This window comes from Crocodylus siamensis, chromosome 11 (genome assembly GCF_052110815.1).
Source record: "Crocodylus siamensis isolate JL-2025a chromosome 11, ASM5211081v1, whole genome shotgun sequence".
NCBI classification, from domain to species: Eukaryota; Metazoa; Chordata; order Crocodylia; family Crocodylidae; genus Crocodylus; species Crocodylus siamensis.
The window spans coordinates 48,157,840-48,183,284 of record NC_143405.1 but is presented as its reverse complement, the minus strand read 5'-3'; the positions used below and the strand labels follow the sequence as shown (position 1 = coordinate 48,183,284).

Here is a 25,445-nt window from a genome sequence, read left to right as displayed (position 1 = left end):
AGGGAGAGTCCTGTGACTAATAATAAGGGATATAACACCTCCAGGCACTCAGCAGCCCTCAGGTGAATGACAGTCTGGGGCAATCACCCTCCTATATCTGCGTTCCCATCCATCTTTCCATTGCCCTGTATCTGGGCTCGTTTCTTACTGCAGCCCTCTTACCTACCTTTGCTCTACTAGTAAAACTGACTCGTTGTTCCCTTTGTGCCTTTTCCCACTTCTTGCTTGTCCTCTGCCTTCCCACTTTTTGCTTGTCTCTCTGCCTCCTTTCCCTGTTGTTCCCTTATGCTTGGTTACTGCTGGAGGCAGCTCTCTTGCCAACATGGAGACCATGGGCAGCAACTGAAGACTAGGTCTGGTCAAAATCTTTATATTGGAGACAAAAGTTCAGTGATCTTTTCTTGCCCAGGCCTGGTGTGGGAACTGTAGAACCCATCTCAACAGCCAATGAAGAGGTTTTTAAATTTTCCTTAAGATAAGAGTTATCCACCATGTCTCCTGGTATTACCCATCTATTTAGACCATAAGAAGTTCTAGGCCAGGGTTGCATTTTCTCCAAGTATCTTCCACAACATGAAACATACTACTAAGCACTTACAGCCTTATCCAGTGCTCACTGTAAATATTCTGGCTGATTTCAATCTCAATGACAGATGGAGCAAGACTTGAATACAAATTAATGAGATCCAGTAGCCTTGCTTTTCCCAGAAACGGGACTGCTTTTCATCAGCACCCCATATTACTTTCCATCCATGTAAATAACAGAAAATCATCTCCAGTCTACCCTGTACCTCTCAGTACCTACATTTTGATGGCAGTCTGGCATGAACACAAAGAAAACAGGAAATTTAGGGGGAATCTCCCTTGTATCCTTCAGTTGTTATAACACTGCTCAGCATCACCCTTCCCAATGAAGTGACTGGATAAAATTGTGCTCCAAATTAGGGAAGACGGTAGGCATCTGTTTGAACTCACCATAATGGGGATGTCCTGAGGTCAGAGCTCATCCCCAGTGACATTACTTAGCATGTCACTAGCACTTTCCATTTGAGGAGTGACCCCTGATGTCACTCCTCCTCAAAAACCCAGGAACAGATCTTTTTTCACAGGATTTTATCAACTCTTCTCTAAGCTGTTGCTCAAGTAATAGTTGGTAACACCTTTTCAATGATGAAACTCCACAGAGCAGATAGATGCAGCTAAGCAGTGTTCCTATAACTTGGATGGAGCCAACCTTATTTGCATGCATATGTTTTGTGGGTCTTTGTTATTCCAAAGCTCACGAATACATTTGAGGAGATATAAGTTACAAAGTGGGTGTTTAACTAGTGCTGTCTGTGTTGGTTCATAGACTCTGTCCGGAGCCATAGTATTCAAGTAACTACTCTACCTACTTTTTTCTTTTCCAGATGAAGAATTCAAAGTTTTTTTTAAAACAGTGAGGATTTAAACCCAGTATATTATTATTCCTGCTTGCAGACAAGGAAACTGGGGCACAGAGAGAGTACGTGACTTGAGCAGAGGGTCTCTGTCATATCCAGGACTAGAACCCAGGAGTCCTCGTGGTTATTCATCATGACCATCTTTCCTAATTTCTAGGGTTGTGCGAAATTTCGCCAGCTATTTCATTCCAACACTGTTTCGACCAATTTTGAGGTCGAAACAGCAAAATCAGAACAAAACAAAGACGGTCGAAATAGCCTCGAAACAAAATGATGCTGATCAAAATGTTTCGACCATAGGATGGGGCTGGGAAGTCAGCCCAGCTGGGCTGACTTCCCATCCCCAGCACAAGATCTGGCAGGGGGGCAGGAGGCAGCTCAGCTGCACTGCTTCCCAGGGCCTTATGCTACATCGCACCAGGGGTAGGAGGCAGCCCAGCGATGTAGCATGGGGCCCTCGGAAGCAGCTCAGCTGGGCTGCCTCCTGCTCCTGGACTGATCTAACGCAGGGGACAGGAAAGCAACCCAACTGGGCTGCCTCCTGCTCCGTCGCAATGTAGCAAATCTCAAAACAGTGTCAAATCAGTGTTTCTGTTTTGACAGAATGGAATGGAACAGCTGTTTTGACTTGAAATGAAATTTGAGATGAAACACTGTTCCCTCAAACCATTGAAACTCAAGGCGACACAGAACGATGCCGTTTTGCACAGCCCCCCTTTCAAAGCAAAGCAAACCTGCAAACAAAGCCTACCTGTACCGTGCTTATATTTTGACTGACCCGTCTGCTCCCTCTCTATTCAATCGAGCATGTGTGGCAAGTGGCAAATGTACAGTCTGATGGTGCACAGACACTCCCACAGATGGGGAATGGACTTACATCTATTTAAAGACAAATCCAACATATCCTGCCAGTCAGAGGCTTGTAAAATGACAGCATGCCTCAGTGGCACACAGGGGGGCAGGGAGTAAGTGTTTGCTTTGCCTGCCAAACACTCCTGCTTCTGAGAAGCCCTCAGGTACCATTTTCTGTCATTTCTGTTGATCTTAGAAACCAGCTTAGATCCAAGCTCACAAAACCTTTCCACACTGAGCTTTTTCATTCATTGAGGTTTCTCTTTTCTTTCCCCCTCAGCACTGAAATACAAACCCAAGCCTACACGTGGCTGTTTCTCCTGAAAGGTGTGGGAGCGTTTTTACTCATTGTTTTGTACAGTTGCTAAGACATCTGGTTTTACCAGCGACTACAACAGCTACTACTGGGAGTGTTTGTAAGGAAGAGGGAGGAGAGAAGCTGCCTCTCCATGTAACAGCTCAGTCCCATGAGACACATTTATGCTGACAAAATATTTTCCCCCAGTGCTGCTCTGCTCTGGGTAGTAATCATGGAGGCTGTAATGGGTGACAGTGGCTACTCTGACTGTAACCTCTTTGGGGCACAGGCCATTTGTTTTGCTCTGTGTTGACGGGACTCAAGTCTTTCTGTTGCCATAACGGTACAATAAGCAGAGCTGAACACAGCCTGAAGTATCTGAGCCATCTCTAAACCACAACTTCCTCCAGGGCTGCTGCCATTGGAGCTGCATGCCAGTGGCAAAGGATGGTTCCCATACTTGCTGCACTGAGCACCCCACGGCCAAATGCTACCTCTCCGGCCTAAAGCACACCTTGGATGCCAGCTGCACTGAACTGAACAGTTCCTGACTTTGGGCTAAAATTGCTTGTTGGTGTAAGGACTTAAAGCTCCCAAGGCTTCAATGGTATGTCATATACCTAGTACTGCCATTTCTTTGCTATCTACCAAGACTCCAGTGACTGAAAATGGTATGCACCTTTATAGACTAACTAAATAAGTTACATATATATGGAGCACAGGCTTTTGTGAACCCCAAGTTCATTTCATCAGATGAAAATGGTATTAACATTCTTACCTCCTTCTTATTCCGGGAAACCACATTTGGATCTATGGATCCCAGGGACAGGTTTGGTAGGACAAAGTTGAGAACTTTTGCTGCAAAAACCTATGAGAGAGGAATGTAGTTGGTTCAGTAAGTAGAAAAGAGGTCCATGGATCTGATCCTCAGCTGGTGATCATTACTGAATGAAAGTCAATGTTGCTATGCTGAGCTACACCAGCAGAGAACTTGACCCCGTACTTAAAAAACTGAAGGGAAAGGAGTTGGATGCCAGCCAAAACCAGTTACAGGAATGGGTGCAATGACATGAAATGCACTTGGCTATCAACTCCTCGCAACATCAGGGCCCCCTTTTCTGTGCTGCATTTCTTCCCATTGCAGATGGGATCAAGTTAAGTTAAGAAGGGCCTCACTTAAGAACCCTGTTAAGGGAAAGCAGCTTTCACTCCTCCGTGGAGCTGATTGTGTTGTTGTTGCTGCCCTTTCCTGCCGTCACTCAGCTCTGATTTCAGGCTGCAGCACATAAGTGATATTCTGGGCAATTTACAGTAGTTGCCTAGGCTGCACTCTTTTTGATAAGCACATTCTCCTGGGAGCCTGAAAATAAACAACAGCAAAATGTGCATGCATTGACTAAGGAAATCTATTGCTCGCTTGTCTCCTGGGAATTAAACAAAAGCATTCAGCAGCTTGAGCTCAAAAATGCTGGCATAAAAAAAAAGAGTAACTCCCTGCTTTCAATAGCATTTTACAATCCCCCCAGTGCTGGGGTTCTTCTCTGATCTTTGATACCTTGTCTTCTAATTAAGTGGTCACCACTTAGGAAAGAAGATAATATGTAATTGGCTTTTGCAGTCTCTTTTATTGCCCTATTTGTTTCCACCTTGCCCTTCAAGGTGAATTGTACCTAATACACCCTGCCTGTGTTTGTATGTGCAGATTGTAATCACTTAGTAAGTGTTCTCTGATATTTCTGTATCAAAGATGCTGTATGAAGGGAAATTATACTGCATTAAGGGATCAATACTAGGTTGAAATTAGAAACGTGGTCAATGATAGCTCACAGCAAATATCAAGGCATCCCCATGCATGGGGAACATATTATTGGCAAATCATAAACTCTGTCTTTGCACTGATTACCCCACTGGCACTCACAATTCATGAGACAAATTCTACTCCACTGAGATCCCCAGAGTTATATCATGGATCTCCATGGCTGCACACATAAGCTTATATCTTCAAATAGGATTACTAAACAGAGAGGGAGTTTTCTTTAGCCTTTGATAATTTTAAGATTAGATTGATTTGGGGCATCTGTCTTGACACATTTTATGAGTGCTGATTAACATTACAGAATTTCTAAATTGTGGAATTCCAGTGAATGTAAAATGGACCATCTGCTCTCAGGGCTCTGGCACTTCCCCCAAAACAGGTACAACAGTGAACTGTCAGACCTCAGTGATTGCTTATTCAGGTGGAAACACCTTGGGACAATAGCCTAGGTAAAATCAGAAGTACTTTTTTCCCCCAGGTTCTCAGGGGAAGAAGGCAGGGGGGTAGGGTTTAACACATGTAAAACTCTCAGGTGAAGAACAAAGAAACCAAGGTGTTAGATGCTGGTCTTTAAAAAGCAGAGACACATACAGAAAGCTTTACTGCAGGAGACAGGAAGACACAGCCATGCTTCTGGGGGGCCGAGGGCACTGCTTAATTGTGGACTCAGCTGTGGAAGAAGGACATTAGGTGACACTGGGAGACTCTGGAGAGAGGCCGTGTATTGGAGAGGGGGAATCTGAATCTACCAGAAGACACTCTGCTTGAAGAGCAGGGAAATGTGTACAGATGTGTCAATTATTTTTGTCTGTGCACGCGCTTTTTTTGTGCCACAAAAGAATAATTTGTTTAAGAATCCTGTGCAAAATCAATGGGAGATATATTGCCAATGTGTGTTCATGGGCTCTGAAGGCTTGAACCATACTCACAGCACACCCACAAGCGTGGAGCTCAGGGGAAGGTTGTGTTTATCTTCAAGGAGTTAGTGCTGGTCCTAATGGACCCAAAGCAGTTGGGCCAAAGAGGCCCATTTCAGTCAGAGAGCCTGTCCCCAGAAAGTCCAAGGGGAAAAAACCAGGCTGCAGCCCATTTAGATCAAGGGCAGCTCAAGAGTTAGGGGCATGGCAGAGGGCCTCTACCAAGACTGAGACAAATACACATCCTTATTATCAGTCCTGTTTTTTATTTTGAACCTATGAATATTTATACCCCCAAAAGATCTCTATATAAATAATGTGAGAGTAAATCTAAGGTTTCCCTCATGAGCAGACACTTCTTGTTCACTAGGTTCTCCAAGACCACGAGGACCTAAACTTTTAGCGTGAGCTTTGAAGATGTTCTCAAAGCTTCCTCATGTTTCTGGAGTTCTCTCCAGCTTTAGCCACCCATTTTACACCAGTGTAACTTCACTGACTTCAGTGGAATTATTCCTGATTTTTCAACAGTGAGGGAAGAGAATCAGGGCCTATACATGGTGTTTAGATATGCACACAGAAGCATCATGCATGTGTGTATATACCCACAAATATTGCTGAAGCATAGATGTAACTCATCGTACAGTCACAGTAACTGACTGATAAGGAATCTGACACTAGCTTCGTAAAGACTGTCAGCTGTGTATGAAAAGCCACATTACCCTTCCTGTAGGCTGCATCAGTCAATACAGCTTATAGCTCAATCATTCTAAGAGCCAATGTCATTGCCATTGGAAAATATAACCTTTCATGTTACAAACCCATGCTGAGAGGGTCAAAAGGTTTTAATGTGGCTTCATTGATTTTGTGAGCACTATGGTGACAGACTGTGACACACTGGACTTTTAATTAAAGGTTGTGTTGTTAATGCCTGGATATATCTGATAGCTGAGGAGTTTATCTCCTGACTGGTTTGAAACAGCAGCTGATGTAATGCAGATTCGCCGGGAATGGTTGTTAGGCCAGTTACATTCAGATGGAGAAGATGCAATTGGACAGTCCGGGGATGAGATAAAAGAGCAGCTAGTTGCTGCACCCATGCTCATCCTGGTGTGGGGACACTTTCAAATTCAATCCTTTTCCATGCCAGGGTCCAAAAGGGAGATCCCAGACTAGATGGGAAGATATGTTTTCCCTCCGAGGGCTTATCTAACCCAGAAATCTGTGCGATTTTTAACTAAAAGTGAGATTCACCATTACTTTAGTTAATGTGATACAAAAGGCTACCTGGATGCTGTTATGCCAATAAAAAGCTGGGTTCTCTGATTTACTGCAAAGTGATTACAAACATGTCTAAGCTAATGGGAGAAAGGCCGCTCTTATACCAGAATAGAATGTCTATGAAATGTTTTGTCCCAGTTTAATTAATTTGGTGCCCTTCACTCCCTGGGGAGCTAGCAATAAACAGCTGGGTGATTTCACTCTCAAAATGCCAGGGACTTGCCAGGCACAGGATTAGGATAATGTGCATTCTTATCTTACGAGGAGTGCAGGGGTGGCCTGAACTCCCCCCCAGTTCTGCCTGCCTGTCCTCTGCAGCCAGGCGGCTTCCAGATACTACCACTGGTGCAGTGCTCTTCTTCTAGCATGGTCAGTGAGTTGATAAGCCATAAGCTACTAATTAGCCTGCCAGCTATGTAGTTTCTGTAACTTAAATAGCCACATGTCCATTGATAGCTAGAGCTACAGGGGTTAGCCTATGGCACAAGTCTGGAGAGAGGTTCTCAAACTAGGTGCTTCTGAAGCCAGAGCAAGATAGTGTAACTAGTTGGCCCCCGTGCCCTTTCTCTCTCTCTCTGTACGTGGGAGACATTTCTAAGACAGCGGCAAGCACAAGATCTGATCACCACAGGATATTGCTCACTATTATCATGTTCCTGTTAGTCAACATTAGCTATGCCAAATTAAACTCTTGTTTGGCTTAGAAACCTCTGCTCCAAGAGGATGAATTGGAAGGTCCCTGCTCTGTCATCAAGGGGCTGACTCAGGAACTACAAGGCATAACAGCTCAAAAGGGTAAAATAAAATATTCCCTGCCTGGGGAGAAGCACCAATGTATTTGGTGTGGACTCTCAGCCCTCCCTGAGCAGAACGCACCTCTCTGTTACACCTAGAGTTTAGAGCCTGACCATACACAGTAACACAATCCTGAGGGGAGCCAAATGCCCTCCTTGCTCACTAAATACACTAGAAGTTAAAAACACCCAGCATTGCTCAGGTCTCTTATTTTCCTTTGAACCTCTTCTGATCACATATACACCTTCCCTTTCACTTGCTAATGTGTCCTTTAAGAGTCATCCAGCTCTGCATTTCTGATGGAGCTGCTATTCCCCCAGATGATCCTGGCCTGCTGGTGATTACGTGGCATGGATCAGTTATCTGATTCAGCTGCAAAGGAAACAGGTGATTGCCCTTTGCCCTCATGGACTAGAAAAGCTCAGTAATGAGCAGACAAAGCCCAGCAGTAGGATTGCTTCTGGTGATTCTCTGGAAAGGGAGAGGAGAAATCTTGGACAGCTAGCCTGGAAGTTAACTGGGCATAAAGATCCAGATTGGGGAAATGACTAGAGGGGAAAAAAATGGGAGGCTAGTGCCCTATGGGAAAGGGACTCAGGAAGGGTAATACATCCTTTATTTTATGTTTCTTTTAGGACTGTTGCTTAAATCTATTGCCTGCACCTTGTCTGGGGGTGCTAGGTGAGGTGATGGAGCCTCCTTGATGGAAGCTAGGATTCATAGAGTGCTATAGAGCAGTAACTTGAGGGAAAAAAAAATAGTCTGTGCCTAATCCAGGACTGATAATCCTTTGTGGAGACTAGCCCCATCCAGGCTTCCTAACTCCTTAATGAAAACTGCCATGGTCAGGTGCTTTCAGATGCACAGCTGAGGATGTGGTTAGGGGCCCTACCATAGAGACAGCTAAAGATCCCTTTGAGAAGTGCAAGGAGCAGTGAGTTTTGGCTTTGTGTCCCATCTAAAACCTGGATACCCCAGGCATCAGATGGTACAGAGAAAGAGTGAAGTCACCAGAGCACAGGGTCCAAGTGGAAATGTAGCCCTCAACTAAGGAAGTAGCGAAGGGAAACCAAGGCAGGGTGAGTAGTCTCTAAGCATATCAGAAGATGGTTGATGATGCAGAAACCAGGCCTGTCCCACTTCCATTCTTCTCTCCAACACTAATTTTGAACTAAGGGGAGAAAAGCTTTCCTTGGAGGGATTAAAGGCATTTTTGGATTAAAGGCATTTGTCTGGCAAAGGGGGTGGCTAGTGGAGGAAGGAGATAATGCCTGGTGCCCTGTGACAGAGAAGAGGGATCTATGTAGGAAGCCTGCAGTAACATATGGGTTTGTTGTCATGTTTGTTTAAAATGTCTAGATCAACAGTCAAACAGTCTTTCTTTCTTTTCTTTTTTTTTTCCTTCTGTTACCTTGATGGGTGTTGCTGCCTCAGGGCTTGCTACAACCAAAGGAGAAATTAAAACCATGCCCGAAAAGTCATTTGGCCTCTCACTTGCAGTTAGAATAGAGATGGCTCCACCCTGCAATAAAAAAAAAAAAAGGAAGAAGCACTGAGACAGAGCACGATTCTTCTTTGTTTGTACAACATAGATGGCATACCAGGCACCCTAAAAGTGGTGTGAGGTTGCAAGAAGAAGCCCCCTGTCCCAAGGAGCTTACAATGTGGTTGGAGAACTATGCTAACAAACGAACGTGAGCTGGAGTAACTGAAACCCAAAAACAGATTGGGGTTAAGTTTCTTGTGTGTGGTGAGGCCATATTTCAGTAATGGATGTTACTACCTTATATACTACTATGCACTACTGAACTTCAGGCATAGAAGCAATTTTGTGGAACACCACCAGTTTTATTCACATGTGTTGGCAGGATCACGGTTCCAATGCACCCCTACTGTGAGGACTGAAAAAGAAAGGTCTTCTGGCTGCTTCGGGTGAGATTTGAGGGTTGAAAAGAGGACTGGCTGGAGGGCCAGCCCACTGAAGGGGTGGCAATGACTGGGAGAGGATAACCCAGTTTGCAGAGAGGCTGGAGCTTTGCCTCCAGTCTCTCTGCATTATATTGGTATATCAAGGGTTAGGAAGTGGTGTTACTTCAGAAAGAAAGATGTGAAATACTGGTTAATTATAGGTCTGGATTACTGTTGTACAAATGTTTGTGAGGTTTCCTCTCCCAGCTTTGCACTCAGTTGCGTATATGTTGCTGTAGGACCTGAAGCCTATGAACATGTAGCTTCAAGTGCATTGTTGAAGAGATGTGGACTGGCCCCTTCCTGTGTGAAAACTGTAGTCATTCTGATGGGGAGGCGGCAGTGCTTGGCTCACTTGCTCAGTGAAGTTCACAGAGGATTAGTTGCCAAGGAAAATGCTTGGTGAAGGTCCATGCTACCAAAGAACCACTGGCTTGTTCCAAATGGAGCAGCGGCAAGAAGAATCTCAATGACCTTACATAAAAACTGGCTGCTTGTTCACTTTGCTCTGAGCTGTGCGATATTTTATATTGGGACTCCTGTTTATCTGAATGTGGGGCTGAATACCAGAATGCCTTTTTAAATCTTCAGGGAAAAGATCTGTAAACTCAATGGGATCATTTCCTGGCTGAATAAGCTGGACTTGCTTATTTTATGACTTTCAACATAAAATTGGCTTGCAAAAGGAACCACCCTTTTGTTTTCTGTCCCTTATCCTTGGTGCATTTTCCTGTAGTTGTTCTTCACAATGGGGCTACAGTGCATGGCTATGTTTCATACATAATCCTCTCACAAGGTCATGGAGTGCTTTACCTCCTGCTTACTGGTTCAAATGTAACCCTAGTTCTTGAATGTAAGATGCTACTTGCTGGCAGCTGCTCAGGACTGGGAGAAATGAGTGAGTAGGACTCAGTCCAGCTCCCAGTAGGAAACTAGTGTCCATAAGGCAGCACTTTTCAACCTATTTGTGTCTCAAGGCACCCCTTGATAGATTCAAGATACCCCTTGGAAAATGTCAGGTCTTAAGTTTTCCATTTGACGATTTATTTATTTATTTTTGACTACATAAAAGTAATAGAGCATCTGCTCTATTGCAAAGAATGCTTTTAACACTATAGATTTCTATATTTGAAATTTCTGGGTTTATCTTGTGAATCATGTTTGCATTGGGGCTGTGCGAGGCTTCGGTAGCCAATTCAATTTGGACGAGATTCGTCCCAATTTGGGGACTGAATATCTGAATCCAAATTGAATCAGGAGAGCAATTAAAAGCTCCAAATATATTTGAAGCATCTGAATTGATTTGGTGATTTGGCCTTAGACTAAACAGGCAGCTGACAAGTCTGGGGCATGGGGGAGGGACAGATTGGGGTTGGAACAAGTTGCCCAGCTGGGGTGGGGGGGGGGGCATGGGACTTGGGGCAGGGGTGCAGATGTGGCAGTGCTCAGAGAAGGGGCTATGCACTGCTGCCATTTGCCAGCTGGTGTGGTGGGATGTGGGCACAGCAGTGCTGGGAGTGGGGGCTATGCCCTCCTGCCGCTTGCCCCCTTCTGCCCAGAGCGAGCCACACCTGCATCGCCTCCCCACCAGCTGAGCAAGTGGCAGTAGTGCACCGCCTCTGCTCCAAGCGCTGCTGCACCTGCATCCCGCACCCCTCCAGCCCCCTCCCAAGTCCCCTGCCCCAGCTGGGCAGCTTGTCTTAGCCCCAATCTGTCCCTCCCCATGCCCCTTCCCTTCTCCCTCCCCCAACCCCAACAGACTTACCAGCTGTAGGCAGCTGCGTCAGCTGCTTCTTTAGTCTATGACCAAATTTCTGAAGCGGCGCCAAATCTTCCATATCTGATTTGGCCGAATTGAATTGGGACAGTGATCTGAATCTCCAAATCTAAACTGCTGTCCTCCAAATCGGCCAAATCCGAAGCGAATACTTGCTGCTTTGCACAGGCCTACTAACAATACTATTATTGTGTAGCACTTATGAGATCCTTTCACGGGTGCTATGGCACCCTGGTTGAGAAATGCTGCCATTAAGCAAACAAACCCACTCTTGCAAATGGCAGTAATTACATTCTGATTCCAGGGGCAAGGACTGAGTGGTCCTATACACTGACGTCCCTCCAGGGTGGAAGAGCAGTGGCAAAAGAGGGAAGTAACTTGTTGCTGTGGTTTTTTTTGCACGGTGGCTTGTGTGACTCCCATCTCTGTGAATGGGTTGTAGCAAATTGTCCTGACCATTGTTAAGAAGGGTACACTTACCATAGAATGCCCCAGAATGAAAATGGGCAGGCCAGGGTGTTCCTTCTTCATGAGTTCAATGTGCTGCAAGCTGTCTCTGATGAAAATGTGGAAATCGGACACAACCATACGTTCCCCTTCACTCTGCCCATGGCCAACTGCACAGGAAAAAGAAGACGGCATGGTTGCATCGCAGTGAAGTAATGGAAACTTATCTGGGTGTTGGGTTGACTATGGGGGCCTCAGCAAGTTGCAGGGACAGAATCATTGACCAAGTGCTCTTGTGCTGATGCATACATGCGTTATAAGTGTGCTTTACATTGCATAATCTTGAGCGCTCAGAATTTTCCTTCCCAATATCTGGTAATGTGGGGAGGGAATAAGTAGGAGTGTGCTATAGAAATAATAAGCACAACATACTGGACAAGAAAAGCTCGTAAGTGACTCAGTCCTTGCCTAAGAAGCCTTTGTTTCCCATCCCCTCCCCCCCAGCACATGCTTCCCAAAATGAGATGAGCCCCAAGCAAAGTTCAGATCTAGTCTCTTGCTCTTCCAAAGTTCAGTGAGTGAAAGCATCTGGTGGGTGTTTAGCCTCCGTACCTGGAGTGTAAGGCCTTGGATTGCCACAGTGAGGGGTGTAGCATAAAAACTTAGAGGGTTCTGGATACTGAATGAGATGGCTAGAATAGCCATAAACAGATGTTCTGTAAAACTTAGACCTAGGGCGCTATGACTCCGCTCTTCCTTTTTGCTCACATCTCTGTCATACAGTGTATGTTATCTAGGGATGTTTGATTTGCTGCTGCTGAGGGGAGATGGGTCGGGGCAGTTGCCTTCAGTAATGGACAGAGCTCAAATCTGTGACTAGGGTCACAAGTGAAACTAGCAGTCACGATGTTCACAAGTACGGGAGTTCCACCTAAAACAAGTGGTAACTCACAGTATGCAGCATCCTATCTTAACACTATTTAGCCACGTACTACTAGATTTGCCTTGATTTGGATCAGTTTTTAGTTTCCTCCTGCTTTTTTCCTGCCCCCCACCCCCCCGAAGTAAACAAGTTACTATGGGAACATGGCATCATTGGTAAGGGTGGAGTTGGTGACATCCACCAGCACAGCTTAAAGTCAATTTATAGCACGTAAAGTCTTGAAATGATTTATATGATTAACATGATGACATATGTGGGGGGCACTATATAAATAGCATATCTTTCTTTCAAAAAAGAGCCACACTGTTCTTGTTCAGTGCGGTTTGTCATTAAAGGAGACTTGGAAGGAGTGTGGGGGAAAATAGCTCCATATAACAGGCTGGTCATGTTCATCTGAACCTCCTCCAGCTCCGTGAATGGGTGATCCTGCTGGGGAATGCTAAGTGGAGCCTGCTGATGGAGAGGTGGAGGAGACCGAGAGAAACCCTGAGACATGCCAAGCTTGGAAAGAAGGTGTGATCAGAACTTACTTAATGTCTGTGCTTAAAATGAAAAGCCAGGCAGAGGGTGAGTCGATTTTGCAGAGCTGTTGGAATGTGTGCGTAGGGCAGACTGTTCCATGTTCTTTCTCCAGACAAATGCATCTATAGCTCTACATATGGCTTCGCTTCCCCAAATGACTGATGATGGCTGTTGCTTCTTGTCACTGACACATGGAAGATCCTTTCTAGCTTTGGGGTGGAAATAAGCTAAAAGCTCTGTCATCTACAAATGGGTCAATAAGCAAACACGCTGCTGAATCCAGCATTCTCTGCCCTGTGCCCTGATTTGGAAAAGCATGTGTGTGTGTATTTAAATCCCATAGACAAAGCTGAAGGGTAAGCACTCAACTGGGTCAGGTCCTGGCCCCTTGGTGTTAGCCTCAAAAGCAGAAATGGTCCACTTCTTTGTCTGAGTAATACCAAAAAAAAAAGTGCCCTCTAATGGTATGTACATCATATAAAATAGGAATGTAATTTAAATGGTACTTATAATCCAAACAAGCCGAAGTAGTTCACAATCACTAATGCATTCTGTCTCCTAACACCTGGGTGGGGTAAAGCAAGATGACTGTGCCCATGCTATGGATAGGGTGAAAATCTGTGCATCTCCCCATGTTGTGTGGTACAGTGAGTTCATGGAGAGCCACTGATACCTTGTACCTTTATGCCCATGGGGCTAGTATGCCCCTCTTACACTGCCTAAAATGACCTCTTGGGGGATTTTCCATTGTCATTCCACCTTACAAAGTTCTTGGCTTTTTAATTTGATTTTACTTGAGCAGGCAGATTGCTCTTATCTTTTCTTCTCCACAAAATCAAAGCTTGCTCCATATGTAATGAGTCCACTAGAAGTAGATTCACCCAACTGCCTGCCTGGAACAAGGAGCCCTTTGTGGTGCATGAAAGGAACCGCACAATCAAACATCATGATGTACAGGGAAGATCATTGAACTTTTTTCTTCAAACTTTAGTCCTTAAAAGAGTTTGTAAGAGTGAAAAGGCCAAATCCAGCCTTGCATACCACAACTGGGATGGATCTGGCTTTGTGGTTGAATGAAAGTTGGTCCAGAAATCAAGGTAAAGGTGCAAGTGATGGAACCAAACAAGTAGTAACAGAGCAAAATAACATGCTGTATCTCCTTGCATACCATCCCCCCTTACCACATGCCAAGAAATGTTCCTTCCTTTTTTGGAAGGCAAACTACAGGAAAAATCTTGTCCCAGAGTTGCAGCTGAGAGCTGGCTGACTGCAGCAGCCTGCTCTTCATCACCTAGCTCACTGGCTGCTATATGCAAAAGCTACAGTGTTAACCGCTCTGCCAAAAGCAACTGCCAACTTGGCAGTGGCTGTGAAAGGGTTAAAAATGGCCTCTACCCCTGCTGCTTGCTGGCCTGGAGAGACGCAGCAGCCACTACAGCACAGCATCTCTGCTTCTATTTCAGTGAAGAAGACAGACCTCCTGCTTAAGACACGCAGGTTTTGGAAGACTGATTTTTTTGTTTTTGTTGTTGTTTCTTTTCGGGGGGGAGAAAGGGGTGTATGATATGCAAGTATATATGATAAAAGCCAGACAGGGAAATGCTTCTCTGAAATGCCAATTTAGGCTTAAAGTAAACTGAGAGATGGTCAGCTAGATAAGACTTTCAAGATACTCAGTGGAAGGTGTCTGTAAAGGGCCAGCAGTAATGCTTGTAGACCTTCTCTTTCATGTTTTATCTGTTCACTACTGCTATTGCACATATAACTAATTTGTTCACATCAACAAATGGGCAGCTAGATGCATATGCAGTGGAGTATACAGCTGGAATATACACCCACATATGCATTTTTATGCATGCATACTTTTTTTTTTTAAACAGGACAAACATTGAAAATAAAGAATAGATGCTGGAGAACTACAGGGTCTAATCTTTCCTTCCCTGGCCCAGCCAAAGCATTGTTTCAAAATACCGTGCACTTTATCTTAGAAGGGACTGACTAAGGATTGCAGGGTTTAAGCCTGTAAAATTAGTCGTTGTTTGCCACTTTTAATCTTAGTGTATATATGTTCATTCCCATTGTCAGCACAGGGGTGTTCCTTACTCAGCCCAAACCATAATTATCTTTTTAGCGATCAGTACAGTAATAGCAACTGATCACAAACTCAACCAAGTATGAAGGAATGGCTCAGGTACATGACTCTTGGCCAAGTGGATGGGCCCTACATACTCACGCAAACATGCGGAGAGGGGAAGCGCTGTCTGCCCATGCTGGAAGGCAGGCTGGGCAGAGGAGAAGGATAAGGAGAGTGTGCTACCCCATTGGAGCAAGCATTTAAAAGCTCACCTGCCTCATGACAGATACTGGAACAGCTCTACATGCTCAAGGGACCTTTCCCCAGCTTCCACACCTTTCAGCATCATAGGACCTTGTCCTCAAACTAGGTTTCAAAGCCAACCCGGCCAAGTCCCTTCCAGTTGTCTTCACACTCATTAGAGGATTTTACACATCAGCAGGATTGCAGATGTGCCTGGCAAAAAGACAGAGGTGAGATTCCACACCTCTAATAAAGGTGGCCTGGGTTGTGCAGCCATATGCAGAGGCAAGAGCCCAGGGAACCCCCCAGCCCTGTGCTGGAACTGCTGAGCAGACTTGCTGCCTGCAGCGACAGCCATGCTATGCGGGTCACCTGCTGCAGCCAGCCAAGTGCTGATTATTAACATACAGTACAGTGTGGTGCCTTCTCGCTGCAGCTGTGGACACTCAGCACAGCTGAACACCAGCCCTTAAATACAGTAAACTAGATCAGCAGAGTACTGGCAGCTGAGGGGATCTTGGCTCATGATCCATGTCTGCTCTCCACTAGTCTGGGGCCTTCACTGCACACAGCTGGGAGAGACTGAAGGGTTGGATGAGCACTTCTGCAGTGTTTGTCTGAGAGACTGTTCTGTCACTCTCCAGGGCAAGGAAGGGGAGAAGGCTGCCAGAGAGAGACGGCCTTCTGAAAGGCCGCACATCTCAATCCACAAGTGGGACAGGAAAACAGCCTGCCATCGGAGGTGGTTCAAGCACCTACATTGAACACCTTCAAGAGCAAATTGGATGCTTATCTTGCTGGGATCCTCTGACCCCAGCTGACTTCCTGCCCTTTGGGCGGGGGGCTGGTCTCGATGATCTTCTGAGGTCCCTTCCAGCCCTGATGTCTATGAAATCTATGAAAAACTACCACTGTCTTGCTTCTGCCAGCTCAACAGGGCTCCCCTCCACAGCTGTGTCACCAGAATGTGAAGCACATCTGGGAAGGCAGCAGCAGCCACAAGATGAAAGCACAGAAGCATCTATATGTCTCCTGCTGGGTGGCTGTAGAGGTCTTTCTTCCCTTGACAGGTGTGATGTGATGTAGCTCTGCTGGCAGACTAAGGGGTTCTGCTGACACAGGCTTTGAGTGAGGCATAACTATATAATGATCTCAATTGTGCTAGTGTCAATCCACTGACTTCAGTGGAGCCACTCCAGACCTCACAACACTGGCCATCTGAAGTTCTGGCCTATACTGTGCTCTTTATGCCTCTGCCACCAACTTTACCACTAAAAACGCATGAAAGGGAGAAGCAGGATGTGAAAAATCTTTCGCCTAGAGAGCATCTGAGATGCCGTACTTGAATTTAGATCCAAGCTTTCCCAAAATTCAGAGGCGTGCTGGTCTGGGAGTTTGGATCCAGCACAACCAAAGGTTGATTAATGACTAGAGCAAAGGATATTATCTCAGGCCCCTCCGAGCTCTGGAATTGTGCTTCCAGTACCATCGGCAGTAAAAACCAGTGAAAAGGCACAAGGGTGTTTTGGGTTTTAGGATACTGCTTACTGCTGGACTTCAATTCCACTTCAGGTACCTGGTTCTGATGACACAAAGTGGAGACTAAATGAGGAAGGGGCAGGAAGAAAGCTGATATTCTACCATTCCAGATAACACTTTTCCCTTCACTCAGACCTAAACATCTGGTAATAAAGAAATATTAAATGGAAACAGCACTTAGCAGTTTTGGATCCAGGACTTTTTAAGGTAGTTAAAAGTGAGAACTCTGTCACTGCTGCAAAGTCAGTTAACCTATCTACCCACAGAGTTTCACCTATACAGCTGAATCCATACATAAGGGATGCTTATTAATTATGTCACAGGAGGTTTTAGCCAGGCAGAAATTTGACTCAATGCAGCAGCAGCTAATTTAATAAGCTGGAGCATGGATGGGAAACTCTTTCAATTCCCACCAGAGCCTTTTGAAGGCTAGAAAGAGTTTTTATTGCCTCAGCAGTAGCTGTGCCAGTGCAGCAGCAGGTAGCAGTACATTAGAGGCACTGCCATGGCCCTGAGCAGCAGTGAAAAGGGGGGAGTTTCATTACAGCTCAAACAAAGCTCTACTTCTGCTGCTTTGTTACCTCCCTGCCCCTCTGATCAGTAAGCTCATAGGAACGGCAGAGGACAGAATTGTCTTATGAAGTAACTTTTTAAAAATAAATATTCCTAAAAGCCTTTGGGGACATAATTGAACTTTTTAGCTACTCTCAGAGAGGTGCTTTATCTCTCCAGATGTTGCCCACAATCTTCCACCTCGTCCGCAGCCTTCAACTACTTGAAGGGGGGTTGGAAAGAGGATGGAGCTAAACTGTTCTCAGTGGTGACAGATGGCAGAACAAGGAGCAACGGTCTCAAGTTGCAGCAAAGGAAGTTGAGGTTTGATATTAGGAAGAATTTTCTCACCAGGAGAGTAGTAAAACACTGGAGCAGGTTACCCAGAGAGGTTGTTGAATCTCCATCCTTGGAGGTTTTTAAGACCCGGCTAGACAAAGCTTTGGTTGGGATGATCTAATTGAGGATGGTCCTGCTTTAAGCAGGGGGTTGGACTAGATGTGACCTTGAGATCCCTTCCAAACCTCATTTTCTATGACTCTATGATCCGGAAGCAGGTAGTGGGTCTCTACTCACTGCGGCAATAGATCACTGCTGTCGATATTTACATCTCCCTGTCAGCTTCTCAGGTGATTACTGGCCCCCCCTTGCCCTGCACAAACACCAGCACCATCATTTGACACAAGCTCAAGGAAACCACATCCTGTGCTGCAATTGCAGGGTTCAATGGGGGCTGTGCTAAACGCAGAGACAGTTTCCTACTGTCCACAGCTCAGGCTGACCAGAAGCATTGGGTGTCAAACTAATGAGGGGAGAGAGGATTGCGCTTGTGAGAAGTTTGGATGTCTCTTTTCTGAGTGCTAGGCCCACACAGGTGCACCTGATTTTCCTGTCTCTCTCCAGTGCAAATGGCATGCAAAAGTCTCTGTCAGCTGAGAGCATCCACTGTGTTAGGTGCTGTACTCATGTGACAGCCACTGCCCCAAAGAGATTGCAATCTGGCTGGTACTGAAGGGATTTAATTTATTGACACTGGTTCACAATCATGTGGCTCAATAGCCAAACTCAATGGGCAGGGACCATATTGGCCTTATGTCCCAGAGCATTAACACTTACATTTAAGATTCTTTCTTAGCACCAGCACAGCTGTAGAGAAGCCATAAAATCTCTAGTATTGTCCTCAGTTAACCCAGGCCCCCTACAACCAAGCTCTTCTCTTCTCCGCATCTTGCTGTCATCCACCACTTACTATTTGCATGCCTCCTCTCCTCAACCTCTGTGCAAAACACAAAACCTTCAGCCCCTACCACGTGGTGCACTTAAACCTGGCAGCTCTCCAACTGCTCAGAGCACTGCATTTGTGTCAGTGTGCACAGCATATATTTTTAACTGATGGTTATGTTTTAACTGTGTAGCATTGGATCATTATTAATGAAAGTGGAAATAGCTTGTGATTAGTGGGTTTTGTACTGGAAGTCACTGGTGTAGTGTTAATTAGATAGCATAATGTGGAACTATGATGATGTGGGATTTTTTTTTCCAATTATTGATTTCTATATTTAAGACTTAGACTGCAAACTCCTTGGGCCATGGACTGCCTTAGTACAGCCCTTAGGCTAGGAAGGAGGGCTCCGTGTACCACAGCAATAGGGATAATGATTATAATCTGTGATCAGCATTAAGACTGTGCATTTTGTGCAGAGGAGGAGAAAGGAGGAAGTGTGTAGATGGAGGACGTGGACAAGATTATTTAGGGAAGACAGTGGTGTCTGTAAGTTGCAAGGGCTGCACGAAGACTTGGTAACTTTCAGCCTTTTCTTTAAGGTTTAACGGAAAAAAACGAGTGAACTAGTAAACACTAGCAATTATGCCAGAACAATTCACTACTCAACAGAATACGCTTGTTCTACCGTGAATCGAGTACGTATTTCTTTATGAAGTGAGCAAAGCTCGTTAATTAAACATACTGGATTTCAAAGCTCCTGATGTTGCTGAATTGTTTGTTTAACAAGCAGCTGTCATCTAAACCACTATTCAGACACAAACCACTGAAGCAGCAGCAGGAAGGAACATCAAAGCAGGACAACCAACATCTGGAAAAGTCAAGAGGCTGCTCCTTATCCTTCACAACATGCACGGCAGATATTCCGCTCGCAGAACAAACACGCACAGGAAGCACCGCAGACTTGGTCAGAAAGCAGCGTGCTCCCAAAATAAACTTCCGCATGCTGGGAACACTCTAGCAACATTCAAAAGGGCAACCTGTTTTCCATCCACCTTCCCTCAGCCTCTCAAATGGATCCCTTACATGACATTCGTTGGAGCCTGAGCAAGACACCACCATTACAACAGCACCTGAGCACTTCACCCTTTTTAATAGTCCTCACTGTACGTGCAGATGAGAAACTGAGACACAGCAGGATCAAGAATGGGATTTTTAAAAAGAGCCTAAATGAGTCAGGCACTAATCTTACTGAAGGCCAAATGGACTTGGGTATCTACTGCTCTTAGGCACTTGTCTGACCTTTGGCAAGCTGCTGAGGATGAGATTTGCTCAAGGGAAGCAAATGTTTGCTTCAAAGGAAGCAAATCTCCAGCTAGCACCCTAACCATTGGACCATACTTCCTTATATTTTCAGTGCCCTGGACAATCTAGTTCTGAAATGTCTCCACACACTTGAAGTGTACGATATCCACTTGCATTTGCATGGAAAGTACTGGGTACTGACTCCCTGTCAGAAATGCAGCAAGCATATTGTGTTCTTGTATAGTAAGAAGAGGGGCATATTATAAATCTATAAATACGGTATCCACCTCCTCTTCTGTTGTGGTACACACAGGATATCCTGCCAGCAGAGAGCACCAGACAGATCCCCTCCAGCCCTTACAATCCAGGTGTGTCTTATTCCGAACAGGAGCATTGTGTGCAAGCGCTGGGTTTTTTGCTACTGGTGGTTTCACCCCTCACCCCACCAATTAGGCAGATCCATTTTCTTTCAGCATTCACAGGATATTTTTTCTTCGCTTGCCCCCCCCCCCCACTTGCAGCGCACTGAGCGCCTTCTCCCACATCAGACTCCGATTTGCAGCGCCAGGGTATTTTTAGAACAGCACACACACAATGTTGTTTGTTGTCTTGGTGAAGAAGAAGAAAAAACGGGAAACAGGCAATTTTCTAGACTAAAATTATTTGCCTAATTGCTGGGGATTAGAAAACTGCTCCTCTTGCAGAGCCATTTACAGTCTTTCCTGTGCTCTAAAGATGACAGACAAAATGAGCTTTCACCTATTTAGAACTGTCCATAAATCAATCCAGCAAGGTAAACTGTAGGTCCCTGTTCTTGGCAATGTGAAAGACCACTTCTACTCTAACATGAGTAGACTCTACTTGATTTCCTCCTTCCGAGATTTGGTTTTGAAAGGTCTTAAAAGATCTTTGTGGGGGAGGGAGGATTGGATTATATTGATACTTCAAAGTGAGCATGTTGCAAAGTAACTGGTTTGCTGCACAGTTCACGTGCAAGCAATCTACTTGCAGTCAACTAGAAATAATAATGAAACAAACTTCCGCAGTGCATTATTACGTGGCGATATAAAGAACACCAACTACTTTTAGCAAGGCCATGCCCGTGTAAGTCCTCATTTTGGTCCTACTTTGATAGCCTTTCACTACAAAATCTGTGCACTGATGCTGAATGGTTTGTGAAAAATAAGATTGTGTGTGAAAGACGGGAGGATGGAGTGGATTCTGTTTTTTGCGAGGACAGCAAACAGTGACTGCTGTCTGATGTCCCATCTCTTTCCTCAGCTCCTTTGCCATGCAATCCCTCTCAGGCTAGGACATGACCCCCATTCCCTTCAATAATATTATGGCAGAAGGCTAACTGGAATGGACTGCCCTTGTCGGGTAACTGAGCAGCAGTCCTAAGGTGATATCAGAAGTAAACTGTTGTCATGTTCCACCGAAGAACATCGCATTTCTTCGGTGGGTGAAGAGATTGCTCTCCAATCCCTTGTGCGTCAGGGTGAGAATCACTATATAAACATTATGCTGTTAACAGTGCAAACTGTTTGACATCTCTAAGGGCTATATATTCAAGTAGCAAGTTGTTCTGCCAAAATCCCAGTAAAAGCCTTATCCTTCAATGCACCCCTGCAAACTGGAGTGCGTATCTTCTTTGCCTGCACCAGAGAAGAGGTGACATGGAGCTTGTCTCCAAAGTTTTGTGAACACTAAGGTGATACAGGACTGAGATCCATTCTTAGTGATACACATGCAGATCCAGAGAAACTCCCTTGACTGCTCTGGGATTATTTCAGTTTCACACTGGCACAACCCATGTTTCCTTTAGGCTGCAGATCTTTTTTAAACAGCATGGGGCCTCTGTAATCTGCTCCCCAAACGCATAAACTAAGAGTCCATTAATGGCTGCAACTGTTTCACACTCACTGGGAGAAGAGATGACATATCTGTAGCAGTGAACAAAAAGCTTCCCTGCTATTTTTAATCTAGAAAGTTTGCCAGAAAACTACTTGGGGAGTGAAGGTTGTAGGGTGGGGAAACATGCACAATGGATGGGTTTTTTTTGTTGCTTTTAAAAAATAAGAATGGAGGGAAAAGAAGCCCACCTGCATTAACTTGTTGGTCAAGCTTCAAGCTAACATGGTTTAAAAACGGTTGAGATACTTAAGCAAAATGCCAGGATTTCCTGAGAAAAGCCAGAGCTGTAGTGAAGCTGTGCACTCTCCTTCATATTCACCGCCCATTTATTTCTCAGGCATTGTTGGCTTGTGGATCTGCTTTCCAACACGCACATGCTATTAAGTCCTAAATGACAGCTTGTTTAACTAGAAAACATTTCCATTTTTCCTCAACAAAAGCCATTCATTTCTTGCTCTTCTGTTTGCTTAACGACTGTTCCATTCACCCTGTTGGAGGATTTGGTACAACCCATTTGATTGTTCTTCTTCGAATAAAGCTGCAAGTTAATGATCCACCTTTTGATCTTCAAGAGGGGAAACTAGCACGGCATGCTGTATAGCCCTCTACATCTGAGTTATATGGCAAAATCTATGCATGGGCCTTGTATGATTATTTATCCTGAGAAAATAATCAAGACAATTTGTTGTGTAGGGACTGGAGGACACAGCATTGATTCTTCTCTATGAAAGCTTTGAACAGGCATCATGAGGAGACAGAAGGCAGGACAAAGTCACGTTTAATGACTTATTCCTTGCGGTCTTCTGTGTTTGGTACTCCCTCCCCATGTTCATGTGTCAGGGGTCTCCTTTCAAGCTGTCTTCAAAATGTTCTCCTTCCCTGAAGACCACCCAACACGAATCCCTAGTAATTCAAATAAAGCTGTCGCTCACCCACACAGTTTATTTTTGAAAAGCCAATCCACTCTCCTACTGGATGAGGGCTCCCAATATATTCTGTTTAGCCTGCAAGGCTCTTGGGGCTGGAGCATGTCTTTTTGTACAAAGTGCCTTTGGTTTCTGTCTAAATAAATAATCATGCTGTTTTAACCAGAAACTGCAGGGCCTTGCAATGCATATTATAAATTCACCTGCCAAAAGGTTGTTGGTCGAGCAACTTTTTCAAACTCCTGCCTGACTGTCCACTATGCTGCAGCTTGTGTTCTCAGTCCTGGCCGTGGGAAGTCGGTACAGACTAGGACAAGGGGGAATATTGCCATTTTGAAAACAGAAGCGTGTTATAACTGCTTTGCATGAGTTTGTTGAAAACACAGGTGAAAGGAAGCTGGATTATTTAGAGCAACAGCTGGGAACATCCTGCTCTCACCACATGCCTGTTTAAGAGAACCTCATGACAGAAAATAGCTCAACTCAACATGGTTAAACTGACTTCCAGGGTGATTTGATGCTACTGTTCCATGTATTGTCTAGCTCAGTGATTTTTAACCAGGGTGCGGCACAGTAGTAACACTTTTAAATGTGCAAACCTATACACGCTTTACAGGATGCACCCAGCAATTTCGAATAGGAATCCTTAGCATCAAAAATATTTCTTCCCTGTTGTGGTTCTTTGTAACAGAAGACTTGCTCTATAATTGTTCCATAGTCAAAAAAGTGAGTGCAGGCGAAGACTTGGCATTTTCTGGGGGCTGCCTTAAGGTTAAGAATAGTTTTTGCTAATTCTTTTTTGCCTGAGCCTTCTTTCCTGTAATTCTTCATTTACCTTGATTACTAACTGTTGGGATTAAACAGCCAGATTATTGACTCTCTGTACTCTATCCCTTGTTTAAAGCCACAGTTAGGTGGTGTATGTATGTAAGCAGTGAATAATAACACCTGACAAAACCCCACTGCTTCTAGAGTACCATAAAACCCCTCATCTATGGCTACCAATCTGTAGTACAACTGTGTATTGTTTCTCAGCACCCCAGAGCTGGACAGCAAGACAGTGAACCAGTCACCAGTCACCTGCACCCTCCAAAGCAGTGCGGAAATGCGGCCCTGGCGTGCTTTATTCCACCCTTGGCAAAGCCACAGCAATCCCAATAATGTGAATGCTTCAGTTGGTACAACTTAAAAAGCCTTCACTTAGAGCTGCCTTCCTCCCCTCCCCCTCTCAGCTGTACTGAACATAAATTTGGCACAGTTGAGGATCAAACCCTCTGTTCCTTAGTATTATACAAGCTGCCAGGCCTTTCCAGCACTGCCCTTTTATTCCGTTCCAGCTAGACGTGCAGTTTGAAGACTGTCAGTTTTAAGGGATCTGGGCTCATACCATTAGTCTTTGTATCCTTCACAATTCAGCAATTTTTTTTTCCCAGGCTGAACAAGGATTTTCAAATTGCAGACTGCTGCCAAACGCTGAATAAATCACAGTGTTGGGGATGCTGTTGGCATAACAGCTTATTCTTATGAATTGAATCCGCAGATAGTATCTTTCGAGAAATTAACACCTTGGTGTCCTGCCTGACACGCTGAAAAAACACTGATCTCTTTATCACTAGCCTGACACGCTGAAAAAATTCACCCTCTGTGGCCCATTGGTTGATATTTGCCATGGGTAAAAAATAAGGCAGGGAAAGGTTGAAGCAAACAAGCAGCCCCCCAAGCCTCCAGCTCCCCAAGCATCAACTTAAACCAAACTTACGAGTAACTAGTACTTGGTTTGCAAACAAGCCATGTTTGCAAAATCAACTGCATGCACAAGCTGGGTGGGCACGCATGCAAATCATCAACTGCATGTCTAGCTAATCCTTTGTATATGCAATGACTTGATTCAGGCACATAATCCTGCCAACTACATGCAGACAAAAGCCATGTCCGGATATGCAGGCACGTGCGGTTTGTGATGCCTCAAAACCTTTTTGCGATGCCACAAGCTGCACACCAGAATGTTAAAACGTGCCCCACACTGCAAATTTGCAGTGCAGGGGCAAAATTTGCTACTGTGATTTCCCAATAGCAAAAAAAAAAGTGGCGTGGCGGAAGTTATAATAGCATGCGCTGGAACAAATGGAGGCTCAGATCTCCAGGAAGACGCTCTGGCTGCTGGCCAGAGCATCTCTACTATTTCATTCGAGCTGGGAGAAGCAGGGAAAGGGCAGTTTGCCCACAACTGGATAATTTTCCCCTCACCGAAGCGCATGTGCAGGGGCATGCACTGCAGCACAAAGTAGCGGCACAAATTTGTGCTGCTACTATTTGTGCCATTGCAAGTCCATGCCCCTGCACATCTAGATGTGGCCGAAGTGTGCAGTTGCTTATGCATTTTCACAGGCCCCTGGATTCTTCTGAACTCAGACACCGAGAATTTCAGTAGAGTTCACCTCAGAACATAAGGAAAGCTCTAACTTTTTACTGTGATTCTTGGCTCCCCCTCTAGGAGTTTGAGTCACATTGATCCTAGGCTATAAACTGTTCTTGGCAGAGACTGTATCTTCCTCCAAGATTTTGTAAAAAGTCCATCACCTCAACAGTTTTATGTGCTTAGCACCAAGAACTTT

The 25,445-nt window shown here is 44.9% G+C and overlaps 1 protein-coding gene across 7 annotated transcripts in view; it reads right to left on the bottom strand.

Moving 5' to 3' along the window:
- The window catches only part of MGLL (monoglyceride lipase), a 100,956-nt gene that overhangs the window by 12,634 nt on the left and 62,877 nt on the right, over window positions 1-25,445 (bottom strand). For all 7 annotated transcript variants that reach the window (XM_090021592.1, XM_090021591.1, XM_090021586.1 and 4 more), the window contains 3 exons: window positions 11,624-11,760; window positions 8,810-8,920; window positions 3,371-3,460 (listed from right to left, as the gene is read on the bottom strand). In XM_090021592.1, coding sequence (XP_089877718.1) covers window positions 3,371-3,460; window positions 8,810-8,920; window positions 11,624-11,760 — 338 coding nt within the window. The remainder of the gene's footprint in view (window positions 1-3,370; window positions 3,461-8,809; window positions 8,921-11,623; window positions 11,761-25,445) is intronic.